The sequence below is a fragment of the Sabethes cyaneus genome, chromosome 3, assembly GCF_943734655.1.
Source record: "Sabethes cyaneus chromosome 3, idSabCyanKW18_F2, whole genome shotgun sequence".
Classification (NCBI taxonomy): domain Eukaryota; kingdom Metazoa; phylum Arthropoda; class Insecta; order Diptera; family Culicidae; genus Sabethes; species Sabethes cyaneus.
In genome coordinates, this window is record NC_071355.1 from 37,864,486 (window position 1) to 37,889,759 (window position 25,274).

At 42.3% G+C, this 25,274-nt stretch overlaps 1 protein-coding gene across 7 annotated transcripts in view; it reads left to right on the forward strand.

The window, feature by feature from the left end:
• LOC128744350 (uncharacterized) overlaps positions 1-25,274 on the forward strand; it is a 221,047-nt gene that overhangs the window by 174,978 nt on the left and 20,795 nt on the right. For 3 of the 7 annotated variants that reach the window (XM_053841279.1, XM_053841277.1, XM_053841281.1), the window contains exon 2: positions 19,561-20,512. The exons of 3 other annotated variants lie outside the window; for them this stretch is intronic. In XM_053841279.1, the coding sequence (XP_053697254.1) occupies positions 19,751-20,512 (762 nt within the window). In that variant the 5' untranslated portion in view covers positions 19,561-19,750. The remainder of the gene's footprint in view (positions 1-19,560; positions 20,513-25,274) is intronic. One more of the 7 variants, XM_053841280.1, reaches the window with a different exon arrangement.

Consider the following 25,274-nt stretch of genomic DNA (forward strand, 5'->3'; position numbering starts at 1 on the left):
ACGTAAAGAGGCGTCACCGTCGATCGGAGCGGTGTGGCGGTGAAGCGGTGATAAATACCTACATAAATAAATATTCAACCATTCATGCATTATTGTCTGGTGGGAATTCATCTGGGACTACTACACGTCGGCTTCGTTGGGCGAGGTGAACGAATCGCAGTCACCTCTGACGTGCGGTGAACTTCGCGTTTATACCAAGTGACAGCTTTGATTTATTTACAAAGGCGTTTTTGAGAAAATTGAAATACTGTGCTAGTTGATTTTTATCACTACATGAATCATACGTCCGGCAAATAGAAAAAGAAAAGATTTTCGTATTCTACTAAAACGTCACAAACAACAAACACTTACTCAAATTAGGATTCAAACCTTAAAAATGACTAGGCCTTGTATGGAGGATTTTTGGTAAACGAATAAATAAATTTTATGAACAAACTAAAAGCGCACCTATGGAGAACCCATATTTACATTTCTTATTATGTGAGCTTTTCATGGCAAACACAGAAACTGTGTTGAGTGGTGGAAATCTTCTACCATTGGCGGCGATATGTGGATGATTTTTTGTACTTTGAGTCGAAGAGAGTTTTGACCATACTAATATGATTTATCGGGTACAATATTTGCCTCTGAATAAAAAGCAAAGCAATAAAAAATAGGCAATATTATAGAAACTGCCAGGCTCAATCGTTACAATAAAGCCACTATACATGGAAAAAGAAAATATAGATTCAGTATAGATAATCATACCGTTATGATTCGAACTTAGAACAGTCTCAAACTTCGAACACTTCAGAATAAAATGCTTTTAGTATCGCAAATATTCTGAAGTGTTTGAAGTTTAAGACTGTTTTAAATTTGAATCAGAACGGTATACAACATTCTCCTTCATAACAGAAGGACAGCTATTGATTTGAAAAGCCGTGGAAAAGCCATTTGTCAACACAAACATTTTATGTTTTCTTGACGTTTCGGCTTCCGTTGCACTGTGGGACCATTCTGGAAAAAGATGCTCAAAAGTCTTCTCTCGCTTTTCCTGACGTTTTTGAGCTTAGGTGTCGTCGGAGAAGTTTCTTAAAAAAGTTAGAATATAGTATAAGTGTGCCAAAAATCACGGACTATATTCTATGGCGGTTCAAGCGATGCTAACTTTAGCTGCCAGTAGGTGCCTATTTACGGAAAAAATACTTACGGAAAAAATAAAACGGTAAAATTTATGTTTCAAATCAATTTTTAAAACAAATAAAGCAACATACGATATTTACACCTCCTAGAAAGTTACGTATTTTGATAGTGTCAAAAAGTTTGTAGAACATGTCAAACCTGTTAGATGAGGTTTTGTATACAAAAAGTTTAATAAGCTGATTATAAGGGGGCCACGACAGAAAGTTAATTATATCTCGCAAACCATATGATGCAGATACTTAGTAAAAGTAAAGTTTCATGAAATTCAAAATTCTACAACTTTGCCGATCACATGAACATGCTATCTAGTTCCTATAAAAAGTTCATTTTTCAAATTTGTTATCCCCTTAATATCTAATTGTATGAAAATGTCAACAAATGCAGTATACTGTTTTAAGAAACTTCTCCGAAGTCACCTAAGTTCAAAAACGTCAGGAAAAGCGAGAAAAGACTTTTGACCGCCTTTTTCCAGAATGGTTCCACTGTGCGTTGGTGTCTTGAAAAAGACACCAAAAAACATTTGAAATGCCGGGAAAAATTTTAATATCCTAATTTGTTCTGAAGCCTGCCTCGTCGAATAACTCCATTTAATTTATTCAGTACAATTTAATTCACATTTTAAATTTTGGTTTTTGGTAAAGGGCGGTATTGATTTTAAAGCATTTTATAACTCTTGCATTTCCAGAAAGTTTTAAATGATAAATATTATACAAATAGTAGCAGTAGTAGGCGAAAGCCACCATCACTTCAAGGGCATGGGGTTATAAAAGCCGCCTCCCAGCATTAGGTTTGACGGTGATGGCTTAAAACCGTAGTTTTGAGATCGGACAGCCGGGAACTACCCAGCATCGCACCTCCTAGCTTGGCTAATCAATAGAGCATTACCGGGTATGACCACGTGGAGGCGCTAGGTAGGGACTTGGGATGGCTAGAGCTATGATCAAAGTGGAACTATCGACTGTTGATGATTCCAAACTTTATGTTTTCGGCAGGACAGTCATACAGCAAAGCAAAACGACACTTATTTATTCTATGCCCGACGTTTCGATGTATTTAACATCTTTCTTAAGGAGTTAGAACCACGTTTCATATTTTGTCTGGTGGCTTCTGTAGAAGGTTTGAACTAGTCACATTGATCCATTGACAACTGTAGCACGGTAAAAGCGAGCAGTCTGTTGCCAACCATCGATGATCAGGGTGCTGCAGTAGTTTAATTGCAAAAACATTTGGGTACCAAACGAAAGAGTGTGAGCTGGAGTCCCACCTGCCATTGAACGACCCAATATATTATTGGCCTGCATATGAAAATTTTTCAAATTCATTCAGTTTATCGTTCTTCGCGCCAGAAACTCTTTCACTTTACAGAAAAAAATTTCGTCAAAACAAAACAAAACAAAACAAAACAACTGGTTGACTAGACTGCTCGACTGGACTGGTCGGTTAGACTGCTCGATTTGATTGCTCGACTGGACTGCTTAACTGAACTTCTCGACTGAACTGTTCGACTCGACTGCTCTACTCAACTGCTTGATTGGACAGATCGACTTGACTGCTTGACTGAACAGCTCGATTTAACTGCTCGAGTAGACTACTCGACTTAACTACTCGATTCGACTGCTTGATACATTTGCTTGACTTATTACTCGACCCGACTGCTCGACTCAACTGCACGATGGAACTGCTCGACTGGACAGCATGATTTATCTGCTCGACTAGACTGCTCGATTCAACTGTTCGATTCGATGCTCGACTCAACTGCTCGATTCAACTGCTTGATTCCACTGCTCGACTAGACTACTCGACTCAACTGCTCGAATGAACTTCTTGACTCAACTACTCGATTAAACTATTCGAATTGGCTGCTCGACTCAACTGCTCAACTGGCTTGCTCGATTCAACTGCTCGACTAAACTACTCGATTTGATTGCTCGACTCAACTAATAGCTTGATTCAACAGCTCGACTAGACTGCTCGACTTAGTCACCCAACCCAACTGCTCGACTCAACTGCTTGACTTAACTGTTTGATTCGACAGTTCAACTTAACTGCTCGATTCAACTGCTCGACTGAACTACTTGACTTAACTGCTCGATTAAACTGCTCGACTCGACTGCTCGGTTCAACGGCCCAACTCGATTGCTCGACTCAACTGCTCAACTGGACTACTCGACTCAACTGCTCGAACAAACCGTTCAACTGCACAATTAGACACAACTGCTCGACTCGACTGCTCGAATCAACTACTCGACTCAACTGTTTGACTTAACCTCCTGACCCGACTGCTTGACTAAACCATTCGATTCAACTGCTCGACTCAACTGCTCTACTGGACTGCTTGACTGAACAGCTTGATTTAACTGCTCGACTAGACTACTCGATTTGATTGCTCGACTTGACTGATTAGTTGCTTTATTTAGTTAATGCCATTGCACACCTAACCTGATGAATGTTCCTTATAGCATTTTTTCTCAGCTTTATGATGGTGGTCTTGAAACTAAAATCGGTTGGGGTTATCATGGAGAAAACGGGGATTTTTTGGTAAAATCCAACATGGCGGCCAAATCGAAGATGGCCGCAATTTTTTTTTTTCACTTCGTTTATAAGCCCTCTCTCTTCTCTTTACAAAACTGTGTCGTTTGTAGTTTGTTTTATAGCAAATTTTGAAAATATCACAATAATTATATGAAAATTGTGAACCTTGCTACAAATAACTGGTTGTTTTATTCAGTTAATGCCATTGCACACCTAATTTTATGAATGTTTCTTGTAGCATTTTTCAGCTTTCTAATGGTGGTCTTGAAACTAAAATCGGTTTGGGGGATCATGGCGAAAACGGGCATTTTTTGATAAAATCCAATATGGCGACCAAATCCAAGATGGCCGCCAAAATTTTTTTACTACATTTGAATGCCCTGTTCGTCTTCTTTACTGAACCGAGCCATTTGTTAGTTTTTTCATGACAAATATATGAAATATCACATGATATAGATCTCAAAGTTTGCTCAAAATTCAACTTTTTTTTTGAAACTGTTAGGCCCCTTGGCGAACGAGGGGTCCACTATTTCGAGGTATCAAAAGTGTAATTCTTATTTTTTAACCATTCTCAACCAATTAAGCGCAAAAGAGTCCATATTTGAAGACCTCGTGACAGTAGTGGCCCCGTTTTAGCGAGAATTACTCAATATCAATGTCAAGAGCAATTTTAGGGTGCCCAACTGGAGCATGTGTGTCAATCTTTAAGCCTATTAAAATCTCGCTAGTTTTCCTGACCATCAGTGGTGCCTCGCCACAGGATCGCCATCGAAGAGTTTCTTACCACTTTACCACCGATCTGGTGAGTCTACCTCTGATTTCTTGAATGAACCAACCTTCCTTTGCATGGGGTTCAATCGTTGCCTTTTCTTTCTCACTCGAAACACCTTCTTTTTTGAGCTGTTTGATCGAGTAAAAAGCAAGGCAAAGCCTTGGTGCTACATTCCGTTATCGAAACTTGACCTTCTGTTTTCATACGACAAACTTCGCTGTCAGCTGTTAGAGTACAGGACAATTGCAGGGCCAGTTGCTACGATCCTATTGTTTCCAACAGCCTCTCCCAACCGAGATTCGAACATACGACGACTAGCTTATTAGGCCAGCATCATACCTCGAGGCCAACTGGGAGGCTGATCGAGTAAATTTTCACAAAACCAAACTAGTGGACACCTGATTTGTTAAAAAAATGTGTGTTTTCAAGTAAAAAGAAACCACGATCACAGTAACTCGTAGAAAATGCATGTTGCATTAATACTGAAAAAACAGTGCATGATTTTTAACAGTGATTTGGAAAATATTTGAAGACCGATATCTTAACAAACATATTTGAGATATTTTATACAAATTATTTGGTTAGAAAATTGTTAGTCTAAGTTTTTAGCGGAGAATGGAAGCTGTCAGATTAGTTGAATTGTGCTAATCTCCTTCTCGTCTCGAACATTTGCTCTTCATCCCCTTCACCGATTGCATTTTAAATTAGAAAGGCACCTTAACTCAGGTGTAGTGCGGTTGTGAAAATATTTACAAGTAGCAAACATTCCAAATAAACGGCCAATTATTTAGAATCGTTACTCCAGCCGTGGCGTCGTCGAGTTCTTTCGGACCTAACGACGACGCAATGACTTTCATGGGAAAAGAATTCCCACCTGATTTTCACAGGAAATTCCGATCACCAAAAGGCCAAAAACAGCAAACCCAATCGCGCGTCGCCTTCCTAGAATGCTACGCACGGCAATTGACTCACAGTCGCTTAAGCTCAAATAAGCCGATCAAACCGTTGCTGGCTGCTTGCTTGGCTCGGGCTGCCTGCTAAAGTCTCCTTTACCTTTAAGCTTTTTATCTAATCTGCTGGCTGGTTGGACCGTATCGCGATGTTGACCATAAGACAGATACACAGCGAAAGCAACCAACCAGTCACCTGCTGGCTCTACGTTGCTTATTTACGACGACGATGGTAGAATCGTAAAGTCAATATTGTGCTAATTTATGGAGGATTGCGCATTATTCCCACTAAATAGTGTACAGACCGAGTGGCTGGCTGGCCGACCAGCCAGTTAGAGTAGTGGCCCCCCGCGCCCGTTTAGGTAGACGTCGTTACCATCGGGCTTTGGCTTGAATGCGTTATCAGGAATCTTTTGAGCGCAGTTATTTTAATTTCCGGTGGACACCGATTGCAATTGAACAGTTACAAATCTGAGGTTCGGAGTTTTTGTTTAGTTTGACAACCTAGTAGTTGTGTGACAGGTCTTTTTTATTCTTATGACGAAAACATATTGAACATTTTGTTATATTTCTTTTTGCCATTTTTCATTTCAAGTTTAGCAGATCGTATTCCTGTTGTAACCTGTTCGTGACCTAACTGTTGACCGTTGTTCAATGACCACTGTGTCATTGAAGCTACCTACCCGCACCCAAATGGGACAGGATAAGTAAAACAACTTCGTCTCCTTTTTCCTATTGAAAATACACCATGTTGACCGTTCCTAGCAAAACACGATGCAGTTGTCGTCGGTTGTCGTCTACTACAACTTGGCAAAGGTGAAAGAAGAAAACTCCACTGATTCTATGTTTGGCAGTGAACTGACCGTCTGCAGTGACCGTACCGTGGGTTTAATCCTCGCTTCAGGAAAACGACAATCCAACCAACGCGCCAACTTTATGCACCTTGTCGAGGTCGCTGATGGGCGTTTGAATGGGTTTCCTTCGGCACAATCGAATAAGGGTCGATAACCACGGCGGCGGACCGAGTGACTCTCATTTCTTGTCCGTTTTTCTTCTCCTGCTCTTCAGTGCAGATCTTAGCCGATCCGACAAAAGGCTTGTTCCTTTTGGTGCGATTGGGGAATGATTTATTACCTTGCATTTATTGCCAATTCATCACTTACCCGCGGACGTTGCGGAATTTTGGTTACCGAATCTATCACGTTGATCTTGTAAAAAGGCGTGACTTGCTCTCCTTCCCACGGCTGAATCACCGTCACACACACCGTCCAGACCGTTGAAGTTTCGCAGTTTGCGACCAAACATGTTGATTAAAATTTCAAACAAATCACCATTCGAGCATGCCCCTTCTCTTATGTGACGACATACATACTGTGGCGATCGATCTGCTCCAACTGACGCCAACGACATTTGCGTCAAAGGCTTTAAATGTGATAAATCATTTCATCCGTTTGAACGAATTTTTTAGCGGGTCCCCAGCCAGGTGCGAATCAATCTCCTAAATAGAGAAGAAGGCTACCCACATCGCAACTAACTACGCACTTTCTCCGTCGCGTCGCGTCGTCGTCTGTCATGTGGCGGGGCTGCGGCACGCAGTCGCACACCCCACAAAGAAACGCAATTTCTTATCGATCATCCCGTGTCGATCAAAAGCCGCGTTCCGTCGGGCCTATAAGGGCATCGAACGTCCACTTCGATCAGCCGGTTTAGAAGAGTTGCCATTACCGCATTACACCGTCGTCTCTCGACTTGGGCATCGTGGAATCTAATATGAATAAATCAAGTTTCTGCTCCGCGCTTCGTTCCTGCCGTATTGCCACTTTAATAACCTCCCGTTTTCGCCTAGCTCCTAGTCTCGTTAGTCACGATAATATGGAGTAATCAGCGAGAAATGACCAACCGACAGACATAAAACAGCTGGAGACAAAACCGGGATGCAAGACTCAGCAAAAGCAAAGGCTCAGACAGGAACGAATAAATTAAGCCCGATTGCGCACATTTTCAAATCGCTCAAAAGGGCTGTTTGAATGGTGCGGAAAATAATGTTGCATTTTGTCCAATTTGTTGCCGATTACCCACTGCCAACTACAGTGTTCAGGTTGTCTGGTAGGATGGCGTCGAAACGACGACAGCAGCGTCGACGACGACAACGGCGACGCGCAATTCGCGGATGATGGATCGGCTTGAACTTTGAAATGATTGATTGCAGCTCGGCTCCGGTTGGCAAGTGTGTTCCTGGCTGGAACGGATCGATCCCTAGAGAGTGAAAGTTTTTTTTTGCTTGCTTGCGCTTGTTTGCTCCGAGATTGCTTCTGATGGAGTTGTGGCTCCTTTTTTTGTTTTGAAATAAAGTACCGGGAAAGGTTGTCGGTGGGTTTGTTTCACCGATATTACCTGTAATCGATGCTTTTAAAGTGCCGAAGGCAAAACCGAAATTACGAGGTCACGACTTCGAGTCTGAACGGTTCGTGGTTGTATTTATCAACTTAATGAATGGTATAAATGGGCCTGAATTTCAACCGCGAACTTTGTGATTTAAAGTTGTGCCACTAAATCACCATTATTATAAATTAGGATTCGGCTGAATAACGCCAGCAATTTATGACTTCGAACTTACCAATACCAAGGCTGTAGTTGGTAAACTAACTTTGCTTTTTATTACTAAAAATATGAATTGACAAACTAGAAAAAATATTTCAAAATTTTCCACGGTTTTTAAATTTTCGTAGTTTTTTATCGCTGTGAAAGCTTTACTGAAGAACTATTTCCAAATAAGATATTTTTTGCTGAGAAAAATTGATTACATTTTCATGTAAAAGTTTTTGTTCAACGATGTCTAGTTGTAGTAGGCTTTGATCTGCCAATGCTATGAATTTAATCTGTTCAAAGAATGTCATTCGCCAGTAAACCACCCAGCAAGATAGACTGTTTTAGTGATTCCGAATTACCAGTCCTTTACCTGCTAGGACTACTTACTTACTCAAATGGCTTGCCGTCCTAAGACAAAACCTGTTGAACAAGGTTTATCCATATAACTTGGTTGTGGTCTACTGTTCTCCAATTCCTTGGACACCGAGTACTCTCCGCCAGATCTCGCTTCACCTGGTCTAACCGTCTTACTCGCTCTGCTCCTGGTCGTCTTGTTCCTATCGGATTAGAGGCGACCACCATCTTTACAGGGTAGTTGTCCGGCATTCTGGCAACATGTCCTGTCCATCGTTTTTCTGTCCAGTTTTAGCCACCTTTTGGATACTGGGTTCGTCCTAGAGCTCTATGAGTTCATGGTTCATCCTCCGCCTCTATACTCCGTTTTCTTGTACGCCGCCGAAGACCGTTCTTAGCACTCGTCGTTCGAACACTCCGAGCACTTGCAGGACCTCCTCGAGCGTTGTCCATGTTTCATGCCCGTAGTGAACAACCGGTCTAATAAGCGTCTTGTACAGGGTGCACTTTGTATGGAAACGCAGTCTACTCGACCACAATTGCTTATGAATCCCATAGTAAGCATGACTTCCGCTGGCAATACGCCTCCGAATATCACAATTAGTTTCATTGTCCGCTGTTACCAATGAGCCAAGATAGACAAATTCGTCGACTACCTCAAACTCATCGCCGTCGATCATCATACTATTGCCCAAGCGGCGTCGGTCAGCCTCCCTCAGTTCCACCGGCCAGTACGGCAGGAATGAGAGACCATCACTTTGACGAAGCCCTCTGTATGATTCGAATGAACTTGACAATCCACCCGAAATCCGAACACATCACTGCATACCATCCATTGTAGATTTAATCAGGCGAACTTGGCGAACAAACGTACTGTGAATCGCTCATTTGAATCGGTTCGCAAAAGACCGGCTCTGGGCTGCTCACGCAAAAGAGCAGTTTATCACATCTCCAAATCTGACTACAAGACGGGTATTGGAAAGAAAAGGATTCCATCTCTATAAATTTGCATTGCTGCATTAGCATCACTAATGTATTTATATAGAGGAAAATAATGGACCCAGATGACAACCCTGTGGTACACCCGAACTATTAGTACATGTGGCAGATGGGCGGTTGCCAAGCTGCTCGGAAATATGTCTATCCAAATTAGGACATTTTATATTCAAATCTCCAAATACTGTTGGGACAAGCATAATTTTTGACATCACGGAACAGATATTTTTACAACGGTTTCAGTGCACAGTGGTCCGGTTTCGAAAAAGTGAGGACAATAGCAATTGGGCAAAAAAATGCGTTTCAAGGGTGGTGTCTTCAGAAAAGTTCAATAATTTTTCCCACTATTCATTTTTCTGCACTATTAAGGCCCAGACACAAACATACGGATTTTACTACGTTGCGGAAATTTGACAGAAAGCCCATGGAAAAACTATCTGTGTCTAGGCCTTTAGGGTGACCGTGAATTCACCTATTAGGATGATATAATTTTTTGTTTGTTTTTAATATAAATATACATCTTAGTGAAAAACAGTCTTCACAGAAAATATTTATTTCAGCATACTGAATAACTTTGTAGAACATTTAAAAGCAAAAATCATGTGAAAAGCTATTGAGTTTAATTGATTTTCAAGTTCTCTTTTTAAACACATCATTATATTTTGCAACCGGTAAAAAACAGATAGTTACAGTTAGATTTCGATTTTGGCATGGCTCGATTTTGGCATTTGGTAAGACTATGTCTTACCGCTGGGTGTCAATAACTTACACTCGAGTCTTTTTTTACACGGTTTGTTTTTTTCGACTACTCAAGAACGGTGCAATTTAGGGACCATTTACAAAATACGTGACGAATGTCGGGCCTCTCCCAAACGAATTGAGAAATAAATGAATGGTCCCTAAATAGCCCCGTTCTCAATATTCGAAAAAACAAACCGTGTAAAAAAGTACTTGAGTGTATTTGCTTCTTCTTCTTCTTCTTCAGCAGCATAGAGCCGGGGTGGCTCGTGCTGTTTCAAGCACTCGTCTCCATTCAACTCGGTCTTGGGCCACTCGTCGCCAATTTCCTAGTCGTCTCAGAAGTCGCAAATCGCTTTCGACCTGGTCGAGCCATCGTGCACGTTGGGCCCCCCTGTTCCTGGTGCCGGTGGGGTTGTTGAAGAGGACCGTTTTCGTCGCACTGTCGTCCGGCATCCTTACGACGTGTCCGGCCCACCGTAGCCTGCTAACTTTCGCTAGATGTACGATGAGAGTCTCCCCAAGCAGTGCCTGTAGCTCGTGATTCATACGCCTCCGCCACTCTCCGCTTTCAGTTTGTACTCCGCCAAATATCGTCCGCAGCACTTTCCGCTCAAACACGGCAAGGGCGCGTATGTCCTCCGTAAGCAGCGTCACGGCTTCAAGTCCATAAAGAACTACTGGTCTAATAATGGTTTTGTACATTGTTAGCTTCGTGCGGCGGCGTATGCTTCCTGATCGTAGCGTTTTACGAAGGGCAAAGTAGGCCCGATTTCCCGCTTGGATGCGCCGCTGGATCTCCTTACTAGTGTTGTTGTCCGCGGTCACCAGCGATCCCAAATACACGAACTCTTCTACCACTTCTAGTTCGTCGCCGTCAACGGTTACCGTCCGTGGGAGGCGCGCATTTGTTTCCTTTGAGCCTCTTCCTTTCATGTATTTGGTCTTCGACGCATTTATTTTTAGCCCAATTCTCCTAGACTCCGCTTTCAGTCTGGCGTAGATTGCCTCCGCCGTCGCAAAGTTCCTGGCTATGATATCGAAGTCATCTGCAAAGCCTAGAAGTTGGCTACTCTTGGTAAAAATCGTGCCTCTCGTTTCAATGCCCGCTCGTCGGATCACCCCCTCAAGAGCGATGTTGAACAGCATGCAGGATAGACCGTCACCTTGTCTCAACCCTCGTCGCGTCTCGAAGGGACTCGAGAGTGTCCCAGAGATGCGTACGAAACACATCACTCGATCCAATGTAGCTCTGATCAGTCGCGTCAGTTTGTCCGGAAAACCGTATTCGTGCATTATCTGCCATAGCTTGTCTCGATCGACTGTATCGTATGCTGCTTTGAAATCGATAAAGATGTGATGCGTGGGCACGTTATACTCCCGACATTTCTGCAAGATCTGTCGGATAGTAAACATTTGGTCCGTAGTTGCGCGAGCCCCCATGAAACCCGCCTGATAATTCCCTACGAAACCTTGTGCTATCGGTGACAGCCGGCGTAACAGGATCTGGGAGAGTACCTTGTAGGCGGCGTTTACCAACGTAATACCACGATAGTTGCAGCAGTCTAGCCGATCACCCTTTTTGTAGATGGGACAAACCACTCCTTCCATCCATTCCTCCGGTAGCTTTTCCTCCTCCCAAATCCTCGAAATAACCCAGTGTAGAGCCTTTGCTAGCGTTTCCCCGCCATGTTTATAAAGCTCTGCCGGTAGGCGGTCCTTCCCAGCGGCTTTATTGGTCTTCAGCAACCTGATTTCTCGTTTGACTTCTTGGAGATCAGGTGCTAGGATATCACTATCTTCCATGGGCGCTCCTAGGTTAATTTCCGTTCCGCCTCCTTCTGCGACTTCGCCATTGAGGTGTTCATCGAAGAACTGCTTCCACCTGTCGACCACCTCGCGCTCGTTTGTAATTAGATTCCCTCCCTCGTCCCTACACATGTCAGGTTTCGGTGTGTAGCCCTTCCGAGTTTGATTCACCTTCTCATAAAACTTGCGCGTGTCATTAGCTCGGAATAGTTGTTCTAATTCTTCACGATCTCTGTCCTCCTTTTGGCGCTTTTTTCTCCTCAGGATCGTGGTCAACTGGTTCCTAGCTCGTCGGTACTTGGCCAGGTTCTCTCTAGTGGCAATACTTAGATAATTTTTCCAAGCGTTTTTTTTCTCCTCCACCGCTTGTTGGCATTCCCCATCAAACCAATCATTTTGTGTACTCCGAGGCTCAATACCTAGTGCCGCGGTAGCGGCCTCTCCGATGGCCGAGCGTATTCTGCCCCAACCGTCTTCGAGGTTTGAAGCACCTAACTCCTCGGAAGAAGGCAGTGCCTCATTCAGTACTCGCGCGTAGTTCTCGGCAGCTTGTGGGTTATCTAGCTGCCTGATGTTCAGCCGAGGAGGGCGGCTTTGACGTGTCCGGTATACGGTGGACAGCTTTGAGCGCACATGTACTGCTACTAGGTAATGGTCAGAATCAATATCCGCACCCCGACGGGAGCGTACGTTCGTGATGTTAGAGAAGAACCGGCCCTCTATGAGAACGTGGTCAATTTGGTTCATTGTACGTTGGTCAGGTGATCTCCAGGTGGCTTTGTGGATATCCTTGCGCGGGAAAAAGGTACTTCGGATCACCAGGCCTCGGGAAGCTGCGAAGTTTATACATCGTTGGCCGTTATCGTTTGTGTCGGTGTGCAGGCTATGGGGTCCTACCACCGGTCTATACATTTCTTCCCTACCGACCTGGGCGTTCATATCCCCGATGACGATCTTGATGTCCCGTGACGAGCAGCTGTCGTACGTAGCCTCCAGCCTCGCGTAGAACGCTTCTTTCTCATCGTCGGGTCTACCTTCGTGCGGGCAGTGCACGTTAATGATGCTATAATTGAAGAAACGGCCCTTTATCCTCAATACACACATTCTCTCGTTGATCGCCTTCCAATCTATCACGCGATCCTGCATTCCGCCCAGCACTACAAAGCCCGTTCCCAGTTCGTTGGTAGCGCCACCGCTCTGGTAAAACTGGGCCTTTCCGCCACGTATCTTCCATACCTTCTCTCCTTTGCGACAGATTTCCTGCAGAGCTACGATGCCGAGTTTGCGGGGTTCCAGCTGTTCAATCAGCACCCGCTCGCAACCTGCGAAATTTAGCGATCTGCAGTTCCAAGTCCCGAGTCTCCATTCGTCGTCCTTATTTCGTCGCCTAGGTCGATGCCGAATATTCCGCTCCGAATATGCTTGAATGTTGTTAGTTTGTGTTGTTTAGGTGTGTAGCCGTACTGGGGCAACACAACCGAGTCTCGTGATGGGGCTGCCATCTTATAGTGCCGAGACTCACTACCTCCTTCCCGGTTAGTATACGACCTTAGTTTCCACCGGGGTTGGTTACCCGATCTCCGCTAAGGTTGCTCGTATTCCGGCTGGTACCACGAGGAGGTCGGGATCGGAGTTGCTGGATAAGAGGCTAACGACCACTATGGGGTCTATATTCCGCATTATCTAGCCGTTTACCAACCAGTGTGTGAGTGTGAGTGTATTTGCACCGAACGGATAGCTCTTAGCGGACTTTTTAAACATGAAATGGTTGCAATTGTTGAGTAATGATATTTAGTCAATTTCTAAAGCATTTACATTAAATTTTTTCATATCGAAAAAGGGTCTCGATTTTGGCACGGTTTCGATTTTGGCAACATAGGCGACACGCATTTGTTGCCAAATTCGAAATCCTACTGTACTATATTCAGTATGTATTTTAGTATGTTCTACAACTTTTTGGAAGATTTTTTTTAACTATTAAAAAAATAACAATAGTTTGTAACACCCTAATAGTGCAAAAAGATGCGCTCTATTTTATTAATAAACTTCTCCAAAGACACTAAACCTAAAAAATTACGCATTTGTACGTTATAGCAAACTATTGTAATTTTGGTGGTTTCATTAGGGTCATACAAATTTTCGTTTATTTAAATGCGTTCAAAAAGGTATGGTGTCTTCAGCAAAGTTATATAACATATTAAAATACGCAACTTTGTTAAATGCAGTAACTCTCTATCTCTTTTCCTTAACGAGCTATTTTTTATTCAAGCAATTTATTTAAGCAATTTTTTATCAAAAATAACACATTTTTCAATAGATTTTTTCTGAGATTTCTTTGGAATTTCCGGATCGAAATATTTTTCTTTTATAGACAAAATATAGAACTTTCATCTAATGGTTGTCTGGTTTGCACGAAGTTGCCCGAAATCGAAAAAAACTTTGAATAACGGGTGACAACTAAAATTTTGGAATTTTTTTCTCAAGCTGTCAAAAAAAGACAAAGATACATGAAGAAGATCTGATTTACCGAAATGAAAGATGCATTATCCATTGTTGAAAAAAAATTAGTGTACATTTGAAAACGGTCCGTAATCGGCTGTTTGGCGAAGCTTTCGCTTGACGTCGAAACAGGAGCGTTGTACGGCCGTCAGGTCAACTTTGCGAATGCATCTCTTATTTCTACCAATCAACTTCAAACTACCAGAAATCATTGATTGGGCGTACTGAGGCAGATCTTCTTCGGGTAACAATGAGATCGAATAGGTATTCAGGGACGATTGTGTTTTTTTGGCATAATGCGATGATGCTCTATACGGCCAAAACACGTATTGTCCATCTGCATGATGTTTTTGTAGAAACAGGATCAAAATTTTCTTCAAACATTCGTTTGGTGCATCTTAATTGATAGCCAAACCAAAAGGCTTGTTGTTAAAGAAACGAGAAAGAGAAGGATGTCCTTCTGCGTCCATAATTTTGGCTGGTCTTCCATTATCTTGCTTGCGAATAGTTGTTAGGCATCTTAGCATATGGTAAACAGTCGAAGTTGCAGCATATTTGCTTTTTACATGTTGTACCGTAAACTTTTTCCCGAGATTTCTGTGGAAGTTCGTAGAAGGGTACAACGCGCTCGCGGAATGCTTCTTGTTTCGACGTCATTTTAAGCAAAACAAGGCAAGCATAAACAAAACAAAAAAATATTGACAGAAAGAGGAGAGAAAGAGCTAACACGTACAGACTCTCATTTCTCCCTGAGCTCGTTTGTTGTTGAGCATAGGGGCCTCGAAAAAAATTCAAAATTTTAGTTGTCACCCGTTAGTGCGAAAATTTTTTTCATATACTTTATAACTTATTAAATATGCGTCCTAGAGACAAACAGTATTCGGAGAAAATGTTCATTTCAGCATATTGAATAATTTTGGAGAACACTCGAAAGCAAAAAAAATCGTGTACAAAGTTATTGAGCATAAATAATTTTAAATGCTCTTTTTTAACATATCACTATATTTCGCAGCCGGTAAGAGACAGATAGTTACTATATTCAGTATAGTTGCTTATTTCAGTATGTTCTGCAACTTTTTGGTGAAAATTTTTTTTTTTTTAAATATTTAAAAACAAAAGTTCGTGTCACCCTAATAGGTGAGTTCACGGTCACCCTACTAGTGCGAAAAGATGCCCTATATTTTATTATAAAACTTCTCCGAAGACACTATCCTTGAAAAATTACGCATTTTCTACCAAGTTTTTAGAAACCGGACCACTGTGCAGTAGTACGGTTTTTTTACAGGGTATCTGTTTTTTTACAGGGGTCTGTTTCTTCTACCCTACTTTTCTCAGCGTACCGGTATGTGTAGGTCAATATCCCAAGTAACAATGTCATTTTTTATTACGTTTCTTTAGTGGTTTTCATGACCAATTTCATAACACTCTTTTAATACCATTAGCTCCACCAGAAATTCCGGATGACCGCTATAAAACTGCCTTCCGACCAAGGGCCCACTCTTCAGAAGGTTTTTATAACCTTTTCAAGAATCAGTTTATAAGCTCAAGTAGTCTTATGACGCTTCGCAGAAAGCAGCAATAAAACCGATGATTATTTTTATCTCTTTGTTTTAATCAAATTAACACAATGACTTTAGAGTGCCTAGTTTCTTTCCAAGTAAATTTCCAAGCTTCCACACTTGCTCTGTGCTCAGCTTTACTGTGAAAATTTTGTAATCAAAGCTGATTGCGCTTCTAATTTGATAAATCTGACTATAACACGGGTATTCAACTTTTTTGCGAAAGATAAGCATTTCACCTCTATTGATTAACCTTGCTGTATCTTGAGCGCCTCTGTTCCCGGTGCCGGATTGTTGAAGAGAACTATTTTCGTCGCACTGTCGTCCGGCATCCTTACGTCGTGTTCGGCCGATCGTAGCCTACCGACTTTCGCCTGATGTACGATGGGAATCTCTTAAAGCAACCAACCTGTAGCTCGTGATTCATACACCTCCGCCACTCTCCAATTTCAGTTTCGTACTCCGCCAAACATCGTCCGCAGTACCTTCCGCTCAAACACGGCAGACGCGCGTTGTCCGCCGTGAGCAGCGTCATAGCTTCAAATCCATAAAGAACTATCGGTCTGATAATGGTTTTGTACACTGTCAGCTTCGTACGGCGGCGTATGCTTCGTGGTCGCGGCGTTGTGCGAAGGTAAAGCAGGCGTTGGTCCAAGTAGGCCTAATTTCCCGCTTGAATGCACCGCAGGATCTCCTTACTAGTGTCGTCCGCGGTCATCAGAGCAGAGATCCTAGATACAAGAATTCAACTACCACTTCGAGTTCATCGTCGTCAACGGTTACCATCCGTCGGAGACACGTGTTTGTTTCCTTTGACTCTTTCTTTGACGTATTGCGTCGAAGACGCATTTATTATTACCCCTATCCTCCTAGACTTTACGCTTTTAGTCTGGTGTAGATTGGCTCCACCGTCGCATAGTTTATGGTTATCTTGTCTCAACTCTCGCCGCGTCTCAAAGGGACTCGAGAGTGTCTCCGAAATACGCACGAAACACATCACACATCACTCGATCCGGTTTATCCGGAAAACCATGTTTGTGCATCATCTGCTATAGCTGGTCTAGATCGACTGTATCGTACGCTACTTTGAAATCAATACAGATATGTTGTGTGGGTACGTTGACTCCCGACATTTCTGTAAGATTTGTCGCATGGTGGATAGTTGGTCCGTAGTGGCGCGAGCCGCCATGAAGCCCGTCTGATAATTCGCTGAGAAACCTTCTGGTATCGGTGGCAGCCAGCGTGATAGGATGTGGGAGAATACTCTGTAGGCGGTGTTTCCCATCGTTATACTGCGATGGTTGCAATAGTCTAACCGATCATCCTTTTTGTGAATGGGACAAACTACTCCTTCCATCCATTCCTCCGGTAGCTCCTCACCCTTCCAAATCATTGAAATTACCCAGTGGAGATCCGTTGCCAGTGTTTCTCTGCCATGTTTATAAAGCTCTACCGGTAGGCGGTCTTTACAAGCGGCTTTGTTGCTTTTCAACAACCCGATTTCTTGTTTGACTTCTTGGAGATCAGGGGCTGGGACATTACTATCTTCCCCATCAACCATCTTTGAGGTTTGAAGCGCTTAACTCCTCGGAAGAAGGCAGTTTCTCATTCAATATTTGCACGTAGTTCAACGTACAGGGCGGTATAGATTAATCTCTGAAACCCGCTGAGATAAAATGGATCCGTTTTGGCCATTAGGTAGGATGTTTGATTGCGGCAATAAAAGACTTTTTAAACGTAATTTTCTCCGTTACGTAGCAAAAAATTAAGCCAAAACCGTAAGAAATAAGCAGGTGTTTTTTGGAAAGGAAGTAAATTTTGTGATGCGAAAAATGAAATGAAATTATTTGGGGAACCTGAAAATTTCGATATCATGTATATACCAAATCTCATATTCCAATATTACCTTTCTCCACACATTAACTCAGAATGCGGTGGTGGTGTAACGGTATCACACTTTACCGGCAATCGAGAGTTGTGAATTAGAATTCCACCTTAGTTAATCCAATTAAGCTTTTTTAGCATCATACATTTACTCTCTTTCCAAGAATGTTTACGTCATGATAAATACGATAAAGTCATAATCAAACGAGACTTAAAACGAAATAAAAAAACAAACAGGTGTTGTAACCAAACACCAAACTGCTGGAATCCAGCGAAAAATATACTTCTTCTGATGAAAAACAAACAAATTTAGTCCAGTGGAATCCAAAGACGTTAACTTTTACATCAACTTTTACAATATTAGAAAAAGAAACAACCATATACTGTCAACTAACGTGCTGACATGACAAGACTGTCATCTGCCATACGGATTAAGTGAAACCAAAATATTTGGTCCAAGTTGACAGCTTGTCTTTCCGCTAATTTCGTTAAAGCCCTTTGCTTGCTGAAACATCCGGTAAACTATACGTGGTGCCAAGTAGTTTAAATATATTTCCGGTTTTCGGATTAACTATTTTGAGTGACACCGAGCATTATTGAATTTTGTGGCACAGGATCAAGTTGATCAGAAACCGAACATGTTTGGAGAAAACTTCCTTGCATAGCTCGCTTCGTAGTTCACAGTATGAATGTTTCTTGCAAATCAATTTGTCCAGTGTTATATGGGACATTTGTAGAACTTGTATTGTATTATCTACAACTTTGCTGAATAAAGCTAGGCTTTATATTTCGTGTTTACAATGCCACACGGTTGTTACCTCATTGGTATCCAAAGGAAACGCATTCTCTAAATCAAAATTCCGATTGAAAAAATCACATTCTGCGAATTGTTAATTAATATTAAATTGAAGGGAAATTCTGCAGGCTTGAAAATATTCCAACAAGCAAGCAGCGATAAAGTAGTTCATAATTTGAAACAAAGTGTATTAGATAGTGTAGTATATTGAACTCATAGAACATCAATCAGCTATCAGCTCGGAACGCATTGACGTAGCGTAGCGGGATTTCCATACGCACTTTTCAGTGCGGTCGGCCATTATAATTGGGCTTCATCAATTCGGGGGGTTTGGGGTGGGAAGCAAAAAAAGCAAAATAAATGACTCGGGCAATTATGAAACGCACGTGTGCGTATAGAGCTATCTGGTTCAAAAAGTTCACCGGCGAAAATCACGGTCGGGTCCGGACGTCAGTTTCCAGACAAATTCCCCAATTTATGCTCCTCAAAATAATTTCAAAAATTAAACCACAGCTTAATTTAAGCTGCTTTCGAAGCAGCTTTAAAATTAAAATCCACTTGGGTTTTCCGTTTTAATGTACACTTGTTAGCCCATCGTTTAAAAATGATTTTTCTCAATTACCATCGAAGTTAATTCTGAAACTACTGCACTTACGATAAATAGGGTAAGAAGCAAATTACCACCACCCACACTAGAGCCGTTTTGTTGTGAATCAGCCAGCGGAGCACGTTTTCCTCTTGTTAGACGTTTTTATTCTCTTTACTATCACACATCAGCAGAAGCTACACAATCAGGCGGAAAAAAGACTCGCCAGTGACATGGCATGAAAGGCCGCAGTGCCTTTCCCGGTACCAAACGTACATTCCTCCTAATTATCGTAATGATCGGGCACATTTCAGTTCCAGTGAATAAATCGTGCATCAGCTTTCCGGCGTGATATCATTGGTTCATTTCCGTATGAGCGTCCAGTCAGTGCGGTAGGTCCGTCGAGGGCTGCAACAAACGAACGAACGAACGGTCCGTGTGACAACCAAAGTGACGACGACAAAGTGAGTGCAAAAACAAGCCAGGCTGAACAAGGGCTGTAGAATGCCTATTTGTACGTTGCCAACGGTTCGGATTTACGAGGACTTTGACAAGATCAGCGCCAAGGAGGTGTACTTCACGGAGGCCGGCGAAAAGATCACTATCAAGTTGCTGCATTTTCCGGAACTGACTCCCGAAGAGCAGGAACAGCTGCAGAAAAATATGTCCGATAGTGGTGATGATAGCGGTAATGTCGGTGGTGAAGGTGGTGGGAGTGCTTCAATACCTGCTCCGATTGAAGAGCGCCGACAGAGGAAAAAGTCCACCGGTAAAAGGTACGTTGCTGAGCAACGCAGAAGTAGTGGTGGCACTAGAAAGAATTCCAAGGAAGAGTTGATTGTAGCGTCGGAGCAGCAGCCAGGTCAAAGTGCTGCCAACAAAGTACATCATCAAACGTCGCTTTATCAGCATCATCATAACGTTTATCATCATCATCATCACCACCATCACCACCACCAGCATCAGCACCAGCATCACTATCATCAGCCGCGATCGCCGACCGTTCAACATGCTCCGACGACGGCGGTGATGGGAGAATCCGGCAATGGAGCTTCCACTTCGATGCTTCGTCGCAGACTTACGGCAGCCCATCGGTCACCCTCGCCACGACACGGGACCTCCAGTCTCTGTCCCGGGTACGAGCAGTACCAGATGTCGCTGCTGGAAGTTCCCATGCCCTGGGACTACGGTGATGCTTCCAGTGACGATCTCAGCTCCGAGTGGGACTCCGATGTGCCGGACTTGCGCAACGACCAGGGAGTGAAGGTAGGTTATTTGATAGAACGATAGAATTTGAGTTGGTTAAATGATCTTCCACCGCGGTGCCGGTGCCAATGTTAAATTAATTGAACCGCTACCCGCTGCGTTAAGATGTTTCACACTTGGGATTGACATCAGTTAACCCCGAACCAAGAGAGCGCAGCGCCTCCTACGCTCGGCCGTCAAAAGTGCCATTCCAATCAGCGGACGGGCGATCATCCACTCTCGCGGCGCGCCACATTCAGTATGAGCAGATAATTGTTCCGTTTGTTCCGCGAGCTCGAGCCGCTCGGCCTGAAGCTGTTGATTATTTGTTTGGAAATTGCAGATTGCCCGCCGCCGCTGTAAATAAACAACCGGTTGGCGATCTCCACCGTATACCGGCGCTTACAGGTTAACCTCACTAGTGTGACAGTCCGATTGGTGTAGCGCTGGCGAAGGAGTAAAGGTTAGTGATTTTTCAAAGCATCGCTATCAGGTGGTTTGTTGATTTGGATCAAGCTTCCACGGGAAAGGTTGGCCATAGTTTCAGCTACGTCAGCGATGTTTACGTCACGATTGAACGATTGAGTATTCTGGGAAACACATTACTTGCCGACGTTCATTGAAATTCAAGCTTGATTACGTGACAGATGATGATGAAATACTGGTTCTTCACGTGTGTCGCGATTCGCGAATACTCCAGGGCAGTTATGCTGTCGGAATTTGAGAATGAAAGGTTCGGTTGGAATCAGTTACTGCCACTAATCGAACACACCGAAACCACATCAGTATCGGTGTCTAACCGCGACGCCGTTTCGAATCCAAACTTCATTTTTGTAAGGTTCATATCCATTTCACTACCGGTTGTCTGTTCGGCTGGCCAATGAATAATGGATCTGACTGGAAGCTGGCATTCTACACGATCCGTTCCGATGGATGATTACGAAATACCCAACAACCATGAATCACACAAACGGTCGTAATTATCGCAGCCGTCAGTTTGCGTGTTCCAAAATTGAATTAAATTAGTGGAAATTTTCTGTTCTGTTTATTGAACAGATATTTCTTTGATAGGTGGGGAATTTGGACGCAAAAATAAGTTTCCTAATTTATCCCTTGTTTGTGATTCGAATTAGAAACTTCCAGACCCGTTAATTGAGTCCACAGCGTACCTTTGAGACGTCAATTGGTGTCATTCTTCGAATGGCAACTGGACTACATGCAGTACCTACGCAACTAGCGATCTTCCCTCTCCAGTTTTGCGCTTTTCGCTAACAAGCGAAATTATTATGCAATCACAGCTAATGATGGCGTGCATTCCGGGCCACCGTTGACGTCAATTTTTTTACAGTCGTCGATAAGATTCAGTTAGAACCTAGACGCCAAATGTTCGCCACCACCCGTTCCGTTCGACGTTCTCAGGACTTCACGCTTTCTAACCCAAATTGTGAAATCCAGTCGGCCACTTTTCCGATGTGCGTCATATCTCGCTCGATCGATCGCTCGAGTTGGCATCAGTCAGTAGTGGTACGAATAATGAATACCTAATACCTGCCTATAGGTGTAAGGTACCTACCAACTACAACAGAAAAGTTCCCAACAGTTGTTTCACCTCTGCAACAGCCTAATTGTTATGCCAAAAACACGCCTCTCTTAACTCATTGTAATACACGACTATGACGTCCGTACTGTCGGTCGGTCGGTTGGTCGGCGTGTATCGGATGGATCCACTTTCACCCCTTACCCCCTTAAGGGGGCACACACAATCAGCATTCGCAATCGTCATCAGCTGATTGGTGTTACATTTTCATTTATTTTTATTTATTATTTTTTCGTTTTATGCTTTCGGTATTGTAAATTTGCGGCATACCCATGCATCGTGTATGAGCGGTTGAGTGGTCAAAAAGTAGGTGAGTGTTCTTTGTTTTGTTGCCATACCCCAGCCCGGCATGGCGGGTAATGATGCTGCCTGCTAGCTGAAACCGGTTTTTCTCGGTTCAGTTCCGTACCATCCTCCACACACCATTCGTGCCGTGCCGCGCCGCGGCCGTTGACGTCAATCATTACCTTCTTCTGGGTGCTTCCCCCGTGGTTACTCCATTCGAGCCGGACGAGCACAACAAAACGCATGGTTCATGCGAGGTTAGGTCAATGGAAATTTCTGCCTTGTTTTGGATGCATTCGTGCGTACATTAGCCGGTGGAATTTACATTCATTTAATAAACGATCGTAATTGGGGATCGGCTGATCAAAGAGAGGTATGCTCAAACTGCCCGACCAGCACAGGCAACCACGCTCGCCGCGCTCATCGATCCTCGTTTGATCCAACCTAGAAATGCTCTGAGGTTACATTGTGGTTTGCGATTCGGTCCACTTAGCAGCACGTGCTGCTCCTGTAATAGTAATCGCTCGAATCCGAGTGTATAATTTACATTGTTTGCCTGACAATGTATGGGAAGCTGTGTGGAAGTCACTGGTAATAATAAATCGTTGCTTCGGTGCCCGGAGCGATATGACTTATTCCGTGGTTGTACTTTCAATATTGGCCTCGAAATCTGCGGCAAGTGTGATATAGGGTAATTGATCTTGAATGGACCTATTTAGCGCTTTTTAACACCACCACTCGCACTCCTGCTCAATTTACTCGTCATTTATAAATAATATGTGGTGATGTTACTATTTGTTGGAAAGTACCACCTTTTTTCTACATTATCAGTACTTTAAAAATGTATAATTGATGAAACTTTTATTAAATATATCGTTTTTTGCCAAAGCCTTTTTTTGATCTTGAATGGACCCAACATGATCTTGAATTGGACCTATTTTTGATTTTGAAATGGACCTAAATTTGGATTGTCATAGTTTCTGCCATGTAAATGAATAAAATAATAACAAAGATTTTTTTTTTAATAGTACAACTACACTACTGTTATTTATTAATAGGACACAAGGTTGAACAGCTTTTACCTTTCTTATACTCTGTTAGAAAGGTATGAAAGTCGGTTGAAAAATTTGAAATCAGTCACAGTCGCCGAGGGTCTTGTTTTTATGTCAGCCCAACAATTGAACAATGTTTCAGTGACTTGATATGCGTTATGTATGTATCTGTGTGTGACATTTGTATATTGGAAATTTATTATTACCAGTTGTTCAGATATGGTTGAAACGATTTCTACGTCATAAAAAAATTATGTCGCCTATTAGTTTCAAAAATTTAAAATTTAAATATGTAATATAACTTGTATTAAACGTAGTTTATCAAGTGCAGTGGGGTTTGAGTTTTTATTTAGTGACTACATATTTCGAAAGGTCAGACTTTTACTGACGTAGGACTACGTCTTACTGCAAAGTATCTAAAGGTTTGCGACAGTCCCTGTCGAACATTTTGAATACAAAACCGTTGCAATCGTGAAAAATTCGTTAATTAGTGGTAATTATACAATTTTTGACACATTTATATGCAATTTTTTCAGTTAAAAAATGGTCTAGATTTTGCCATGGTTTCGATTTTGGCAACATAGGCGACACGCATCTGTTGTCAAATTCGAAATCATACTGTAAATGGTGCTTGAAAAAATTAGACTTGGTAATTCTACTAGGTTTAAAGGTAAGGTTAGATACTAGGTTTTATTTTTAAATGATAGTCGATGAAGAACTGTACCAGATAGAAAATAGGTGAACCTTCCTATTTTCTATTTGGTACACTTGAATATTTTAGATCTCAGGGTCACTCAATTTCGGTGGACAAGGAGGTATTAATTTTGTCACAAGTCAGAGGGGAGAGGTGCTTAAAGAAAACTTTACATCCCCCAAGAAAAAAATCAGAGGGGTTGTGTATAAGATACGACCATGGATGACGTACTACAACGTTAGTCCGGTTGCATGATTTTGAATATTTTACTAAACTGATTTTTAATCTATCTGTCAATCGACCAAAAGGTGATGTGAAGTCAACCTGCTTACTTATCGGCGGAATATAAGGCCTTTGCAAAATATTTTTTAAGTTTTTGTCACCCCCCGTTTGGAAATTGGCTTGAAAAATCGGGGGGCTAAAAAAATTGTAGGATATGAGTATAAAATCAATTGTCCGTGGGCTCTACAGCCTGAAAAACTCGAAAAATGAGTGTACTTAACACTTCTAGCACGAAACAGAAATGGAAATTCGAATTCGGAGTTTCCGAAAATCGTCCAAAAAAAATTCTCTCGTTATTGTCTTCTTTTCGTACATTTTTGCATGGAAAATAATACCGTATCTATTAAAAGCAAGAACAGATTTGGTTTTCACGCTTAAACTTTAAATAAAAATGCTTAAAACCCATGTTTTTTACTTGATAAAAAAATTCACTTTGTTCCCCCCCTTCAGTGGCCCAACACCGGAAGAACAAAAACTTTATAAAATATTTGTAATGGCCTAATTTTACTTTATTCTGAGCCTCATAATTATTTTAACTAAACTATTTAGAAAATTATCAAATACAATATTATTTTTTTGGGCATATCCAGTTCGAAAATGGTCCAGATATTGATCCAAATTTTATATTTTTTGCACCATATCATTATCCAGGCCTTTACCTAATTTCTAAATCCTCCATTGACGCACAGATGATTTTATTGCCAAACCGGGTAATTTTGTAGGACGGTTGGGCATCACAAAGTTTCACGAGGGTGAGGAAGTTGGCGTTCTTAACCATCAGAAGTGGCTGCTTCTTTTTACTCAGACGAGTCTGATTTTGTGACTACAGGATCCGGTTGAATTTTATTGGCCTTAGGGTTTTCGGTCAGCGCG